This window comes from Aplysia californica, unplaced genomic scaffold (assembly GCF_000002075.1).
Source record: "Aplysia californica isolate F4 #8 unplaced genomic scaffold, AplCal3.0 scaffold00224, whole genome shotgun sequence".
NCBI classification, from domain to species: Eukaryota; Metazoa; Mollusca; class Gastropoda; order Aplysiida; family Aplysiidae; genus Aplysia; species Aplysia californica.
Genome location: NW_004797494.1, coordinates 788,067 through 796,147, shown reverse-complemented (window position 1 = coordinate 796,147; position 8,081 = coordinate 788,067). Strand labels below are relative to the sequence as shown.

Here is an 8,081-nt window from a genome sequence, read left to right as displayed (position 1 = left end):
GAGAGAGAGAGAAAGAGAAAGAGAGACTTCTGTTTACAAATTTCATCAGAAACATTCTTTTTTTTTTTCAAATCACTTTCATTTCAGTTTGATGTTATCAGAAGTATTTATATCGCCCTCAGATAAAAAAACCAAAAACGTTTCCCTTTTAAATCAAGACATAGCGATGTTTTTTAAATCTCAACTCACAACAAAATTCAAGAGAAACAGGTCTTTTAAAAAAATGTGGGAGTGAGTGTTCTCTAAAAATATCACAAGACCTTATCTCTAGTAAAATCCAAAAAAAAACCTTTGATCTGGAAAAGGTTATAAGCCACTTCCTTATGAAATAAGAAAGTTCACTTTGAAAGAACAACGGAAATTTCTCTCATGAAAAGTTCAAGAGGAACTTCATTCCAAAAAGAAACAGAAGAGAATCAACAACTATTTATGACATACATATATATACATTCTTTAAAAGAGAAGATTCTCAAGCTTTCAAATTCAAGGAAAGTAATCTTGTATTTCCAAAAAGAATCTGAAGCAAAAACACAAAAGGCGAATCACAAATAGCAGATATGGCTAAATAAAAAAATTATCTACAACATTCTTTTTCTTTTTTAAATTAGAAACATATCTTTCTTAATTCAAGCAAAATTAGCAAAAGAGATCAGGCAAAATTTTAGGAACAAACCGACAAATCTCTTACTTTGTGAGGGGTACTAAACTCTGCCTGTGCCCAGATCGGCACGCCTTCTTTCCGAGATAAATCTGGACGGACTCAAAATGGTTCTGCACCATGGTCGAGAGTGCTGCACACTGCTCCGCACTCTCCTGTTAGCCGGGGAGGGAAATCACACGCAAGGCGAAGAGGAGAGAAGGAGACAAAAATTTGAGGGAAAAGGGAAAGAGAGAAAAAGGGAAACAGAGAAAAATTGTAGAAAAGGAACAACATCAGTCATTGAAGCAACCATCTGCTTCACACTTTGCCGCCTCATCTCGCTAATTGGCCATGTTTACCACCAAGTTTTTAGGAATTTTCACCACAATAAGATGGCAAAGTGTTAAATATCAAAACCATTGCAATCAAACAGACACATGCAGAGACAGAAAATAATTTCTTAGATTACAGCTGATGAAATTGATGGCCAACCGTTGTTGAGAAGAAAAATGATTTGTCTTAAACAAACGAATGTCTTGGATGGTATCAGTGCAGTAATTAGTTTTAGTAAGGTTTTACGGTGCTCGCAACTGCATACGGCCATATTAGCGCCAAGGGATGGATGTCAACAGAGAAGTCCAAACGGGGAATCAGGCTTACTCTGCTCACCTCTCTTGCCTCAACAGCACAAATTCTGCTTCGACTATCTAGGCACCCCGGAAATAGAGGTTTACAAGAGAGTGACAAACATATAAAAGAAGTAGAGAAAAAATGATGATAATAAGGATGAGGAAAGAAAAAGCAGCAGTTCCCCCTATGTTGTTTCGGCACAGTATGAGCATGACATTGATAAGTCAGCCCATTTACAATTCTACTGTGCATACGAACACATTAATATCCCCCCTTTGGGAATGGCCTAGAGATACTTCAGTCAGTAGCACTGCCTGGGGGGGGGGGGTGTCGGGGCAGTATCAGTGTAATAGAAGAAAAAAAACACAAGGAAAGTGGGATGCGATTGTTTCTACAGGTGACTGTCTTGAACAAAGGGCCATTAAAGCAAGTTCAACTGTATATGTATATCAAAGAGTATTTTGGCTCCAGTTTTGGTAAAATTTTAACAGACAGTTTGTTAAAAACCCAAAGCCTTCCATTAAATAACAATCTCTATCGGTGGAAATTATTAATCCGCCCGTATGTGAGAGGTGTAACTCTCATGAAATTGAAGATGAATTTCACTTTATTTTTTATTGTTCACACTTTGCCCATCAAAGGAAATTGTTAATCCCTCCCAGCCTGACTCGGCCCAGTGACAGAAATATGCAATGTTTGACCCATGATAAGAGATATGTGCACAACCTGTACTTATTCATTGTGGAAACTTTACTTATCAAATGAATGTTTTGTGTGATGTGATGTGGGCCAATGGCCTTAAACACTGAATAAACTTACTTACTTACTTACTTACTTACTTACTTACTTACTTACTTACTTACTTACTAATTGACAGTTGTGTTCTTCTTTACAAGAGCAAGTGACCAGAAAGGTGGAAAGAGTCTACATGAAACAATACCATAAAATTAGCCATGCGTTAGACATGACGCTTCCTTACGACTATCAGTCACGCCTTCTTTCTGCGTTAAAAAGCATAGAACTTCCCTTTATAGGACGGACCAATTTTGACCCATGAAAATGCCCCTGTGACAACTTAGACAGATTACCTAGATTTGGATTTTTCTCATTCAAATTTTTAAAAGAGTTATTTTAAGGTTTACCGGGATTTTGAAAGAGTTTTCATTAGGTTGGAAATGGTTTGGGGGGGGGGGGGGTGTTAAAGGTGCACAAACCAACATAACAGTGGATTAAGTCAGGTCACTTTCAAAACACAAGGTCAAAGTTAAGAACTTTTTTTTTTTTTTTACTGTGTTCAGAAAAATGGAAAATGCACATGAAGTACGGAAAAAGAAGATGATTAAAAACGATGAAAGAAACAAAGTCAAGGAAAGCATTCAGTTTCTCAAATTCAGAGGAAAGAATCCAAAAGCTCAATGCACAGAAAAAATGCTGGTAAAATCGTTGAAATATTGAAATATTTGGACAAAAAAAGAAAGCAATGAATAAAATTGAAAAGCATCACAGGCTAGTAGCTTAAAGGGGGAAAAAATAATACACTGCTATGTTGTACTGTAAAAAATATGATAAGGAATACTGTACATTATACTGTGAAATAATTATATACCTATATTTTAATTTTAGTAAGGTCTTACGGCACTCGAAACTGCATAAGGTCATATGAGCGCCAAGGGGTGGATGTCAACAGAGAAGTTTAAACAGGGAATCAGGCTTACTCTGCTCACCTCTCTAGCCTCAACAGCACAAAGTCTGCTTCGGCCATCAAGGCACCCCGGAAATAGCAGTTCCCAAGAGAGTGACAAACATACAAAAGCAGTAGAGAAAAAATGACGATAGTAAGGATGAGGAAAGAATAAGCAGCAGTTCCCCCTTTGTTGATCCGGCACAGTATGAGCATAACATTGATAAATCAGCCCATTTACAATTCTACTGTGCATAAGAACAGGTTAAGATCCCCCTTTTGGGAATGGCCTAAAGAAGACCTATATTTTTTCCGACCCTTAACTGTCAATCTTGCTAAAGGACTAGCGATACTGTGTCAAAGTCAAGGCATAAAAACCAGATACCTACCAGTATCTCACACTCTTTGAAGGCGCCATAGCCGTCTTTCCCCAGTGCAAGATACTCTTTGGTGGCCAAACGGTATTCCTGAAGATTTACAGACAATGTGAAAGTTTAGTTTTTGAGTTTTAGGAGAGTCTTTACGGCACTCCCAACTGCAGAAGGTCATATGAGCGCCAAGGGGTGGATGTCAACAGAGAAGTCCAAACAGGGAATCAGGCTTACTCTGCTCACCTCTCTAGTTTCAACAGCACAAAATCTGCTTCGACTATCAAGGCACCCCAGAAATAGCGGGTCACTAGAAAGTGACAAACATACAAAAGAAGTAGAGGAAAAATGACGATAGTAAGGATTAGAGGGGAAAAAAGCAGCAGTTCCCTGTATGCAGTTCATGCACAGTTATGACTCATGAGTTTGACATTGAAGAATCAGTCCATTTACAATTCTACTGTGCATAAGAACATGTTAATGTTCCCTGGGTGGTACAAGCTGATACTGATCAATGTTTTAGTTTTAGTAAGAGTTTTACGGCACTTGCAACACAAAAAGGTCATAAAGTGCTGAAGATTAGAGGTGTTACAAGAGAGAAACAAACACAAAAAAAGAAGGAGGGGAGATAAGGACGATAGAGGTTTGTTAGGAAAGAAGAAGCAAACCACACCAGAGCCCCCACCAACCACCCACTTACAGACCAATATAAAGTACTTTATCCACTAAGAAAACATAGTTTCAATAAGAATACATTACCTACAAAGATTCAACCAAGGGACATAACAAAAATTTCTTTATGTTGGCACTGATGCAAACTTGCTACATCCTCTCCACTAAGAAAAAAAATCAACAATGGGCTTCCTAAAAAAAAATCCACAATGGGCCTCTTTATTTCCACAAGCCAGACATTTTGTATACAAGAGAAGAGGTGACACAAAAGTTTTTAACTCATTGAAGACACAAATTCTGGTCATTCCAACGTCTGAAGAAGCTTAACTTCATTATCCATACATATTTTCTCATTATATTATCTTATTTTAGAGCCTTAAAAAATTTTTAAAAACAGGTAGACTATGAAATGTTCAATCTGGCGTTTCTGGTTTGTGTATGTAGGTTCAAAATGAGCTTCAACACTGCCTTTGTTCCGTTTCTGGTCAGACAAATGTGTCCGATACGGCCCTACAGAGTTAACAAAATTGTAACTGTGAGGCATCGCGATGAGATCAGGCGCTCGTTAAAATAATGAAATTAAAGAAACTGGCACTTTTCTGCAAGTTTGGCAATTTTTATTGAATTTTTGGTTTTTGGGTTTTACACCATTTTTGTCCAATAAAGAATAAATTTCTGGGTGGATTTTTACTGAAAAAACATTGATTATAGGCACAACAAGTGAGTTGTCATTTTCCACTGACTATCAAGCTATGGAAATAATCAAACTTTGGCGGCCATTTTATCGTTAATACTACCTTTGAAACCAGGCCATCCCACCTTTAATCTCAAATATCTTGACTTCTATTCAAGATAGATGGTCATTTTTTTCACTGATAGCAAGACAACTAAACAAGCTTAAAGATGATACCAATAACTCCACAGGCCCAAAAATTGACGAGCGCCCGATTCCATCAGGTCGTGACACAATCATCTCCCAGTTGCTTTAAAACCTCAAAATATCTATTCAATATAAGCTGCAGACAATAATGACTTTTTTAAACACAGATTTAAGGAGAAGCCTCCTGAAAACGTTATCTGGAAAGGAACAACTTTACATTACCCTCACCCCTTCTTCCCCTCCTAACGTACAAGGTCAAAAAAAAAAAAAAAAAAAAAAACTCAACGGCACATACATAGCAACTCCTTACTTTCTCGGGGTCGATATAGTGACCTTGAACTTGCACCAGTTCGTGAGCAACTCTCTGGCCCGGCGGGTGGGTGGGGTTGAAGCCAAACGCGATGCCTGCCACCTGCGGGAAACGCCCCTCTTTCACGGGGTACTTACTCACCCCATTCTCCAGAGCATTCAGGAGCTGTAACCCTGAAGTTGAAAAAAATAATGACTTGGGTCAAATATTTACACACACTGTTATTCTGAATTTAATTTAGAAAAAACATGATTTGCATCAAATATTCACATACGTTGTAATCCTGGATTTTTTTTTTTTTTTAATTTGAGCTAAATATTCACATATTCTATTCCTGAAGAGGAAAGTGGTCTCTTTTGTACAGATGATTGTCTTTGACAGATGGTCTTAAGGGCAAATTAAAACATAAAAATTATCATCCAGCGATTCAAACTCAGACCAACCCCCCCCCCCAAGGCAGTGCTACTGACTGAAGTGTCTTTAGGCCATTCCCAAGGGGGGGGATATTAACATATTCTTCTGCACAGTAAAATTGTACTTTATGGGCTGATTTACCCATATCGTGCCCATACTGTGCTGGAACAACATAGGGAGAACTGCTGCTTTTTCTTCCCTCATCCTTACTATCGTCCTTTTTTTTCTACCTCTTTTGTATGTTTGTCCCTCTCTTGTGATCCACTATTTCTGGGATGCCTAGATAGTCCAAGCAGACTTTGTGCTGTTGAGGCTAGAGAGGTGAGCAGAGAAAGCCCGATTATCTGTTTGGACTTCTTGTTGACATCCACCTCTTGGCGCTCATATTATGCCCTTATGCAGTTGCGAGCGCCATAAAAACCTTACTAAAACTAAATACTGATACCATCCAAGACATCCATTTGTTTAAGAAAATCATTTTTCCTGATTCTTCGTTTGGACTTCTCTGTTGACATCCACCCCTTGGCGTTCATATTACTACCTTAAGCAGTTGTGAGCGCTGTAAAAACCTTACTAAAACAAACAAACTCAGACCTGACACTTTGATGACCACCAGGGAATCCATCAACGGTAGAATGGTGAGCAGATCTCTGATGGTGAACTCTCCCTTGGGGTGGACCCGGTCGGACCGGAAGGTTCCGGAGTTGAGGAGAGCACAGTCAGACTTGGTGGCTGTTAGGATAATATCCGAGATGAAATTGCCTGAGGAAAAGAAAAAAGTATTATACATAATATTATGTTCGTGTTTCAGATAAATAATTTATTACATGAGTTGTGGTGGTAGATCATGATTTATCCTATGAGAGAAATTGCCAAGTTGTAATCACAAATTTCAACGAGTGATTACAACTGGCAACTTCACAAGTAGGATGAACCATGATCTGCCACCATAACGAGTGTAATAAATGTTTTATACCATACTGACATCAGCTGGCGTAATAGATCCGAACCAACAAAATTCAGATGACCAGTCAATTAATTGGACGAGAGGATCCATTCAAGAGACTTACATGAAAACAAAATTTTCACGCACATTGGAGTCAGAGTGGGGATTGGAGATGTTTAATAGGAAAGAAGGAGCAAACAGTACGAGAGCAACAGCCAGTTAACCACATAATGTCCTTGAGAAAAAACAATCACAAAAATAACAAAAGTAGGAACATTTAGTCACAAAATTTCTGGCAAACGGAGAAATGACATTCTCCACAATCTACTCACCAAGGTTTGTTTCCCCTGTGCGGATAGCTGAGAACCTGCCGTCCATCTCCACGTTCATCCAGCCAAGATATTCATCCATCTTTTCCTCCACACTCACTGAATGAGAGATGGACAAAAATGTGGGTCATAATGATCGGACAAGTCTGAAAAAGAGGCATCTTTAAGATACTTTCTACCCACAGAAAACATTTCAAGGACATAAGTCCACAGCATTACTACAGGCTTCACGAAAGATCCCACTTTTTGTTTTCTTTTCTTTTTTTCGGTAAATGTTTTACGGCGCTCGCAACTGCATACGGTCATATGAGTGCGCAGGACACACAAAACATTTTCAGTTGACAGGAAATTTTGAATTCTTAAAATATGACGGCAGACATACTGTAGTTTAAATAAATGCTGATGTCATGAATAATATAGTGTAAAGCGCATAGAGCCTGCTGTTGAGCGGGGATATGCGCTATACAAATGCTATCTATTATCATTATTAAATATAGGCTAAACACCCATCTCTTGTAGCAATCTTCAACTGCAGGATGTCCATCGACAAGTCACAAATTCACACTTCACGCGACAGCCTACTCTACTGCCCCTATCTAGCACCGTACGTTGACCAACTTACTCTGACAAGTGACAGTGCTCTTGCCCCTCGACTGCCACTCACGACACACGAGGCAGGTCTTCGACAGTCCATGGCTCACTCCTCAGCCTGCCGTTGTTCTCTTCTTCAAATTCAAATAGGTACTCGATTACTTTTCCTGAAATAAGCCAACAAATCACACTTACACACATACCTAGCCTCTCCTGCACGATGGCCCTCATGTCTGGATCTTCCGCAATGCTGGAGTCCAGGTCCACCTGTTCCACCTCCACCTCCCAGCCCTTGTTGTTGTTCTGGGTCAAGGTCACCTTGCTCATGTTGCGGAAGTCCGTGCCACTCTTGATGATGTATTTATTCTTCACCTAGGAGGTGCAAAAAAACAAAACAAAAAAAAACCACTTTACTTTACTTACTCTACTTTTCCGATCCAGCGGCCATTTGGGCTCTAGCCCCTTCGGCCGGAACAAAAATCACAAACAAAACATATGTGAGGTGGCGAGGTGACATCAGGCGCTCGTCAATTTTGGGACATATATGGAGTTATTGGTACCACCTTAAAGCCTGTTCATTTGCCTTGTTTTTGATGAAAAAATTATCCATATATCTTGGA

General features: G+C 39.1%; 1 protein-coding gene across 2 annotated transcripts in view; it reads right to left on the bottom strand.

Annotated features, from left to right (window-relative positions):
• LOC101847498 (mannosylglucosyl-3-phosphoglycerate phosphatase) overlaps window positions 1-8,081 on the bottom strand; it is a 20,412-nt gene that overhangs the window by 2,584 nt on the left and 9,747 nt on the right. For both annotated transcript variants that reach the window (XM_005099744.3, XM_035970130.1), the window contains exons 7-12: window positions 7,665-7,833; window positions 6,874-6,969; window positions 6,190-6,357; window positions 5,182-5,354; window positions 3,341-3,418; window positions 689-813 (exon numbers count right to left, since the gene is read on the bottom strand). In XM_005099744.3, the coding sequence (XP_005099801.1) occupies window positions 689-813; window positions 3,341-3,418; window positions 5,182-5,354; window positions 6,190-6,357; window positions 6,874-6,969; window positions 7,665-7,833 (809 nt within the window). The remainder of the gene's footprint in view (window positions 1-688; window positions 814-3,340; window positions 3,419-5,181; window positions 5,355-6,189; window positions 6,358-6,873; window positions 6,970-7,664; window positions 7,834-8,081) is intronic.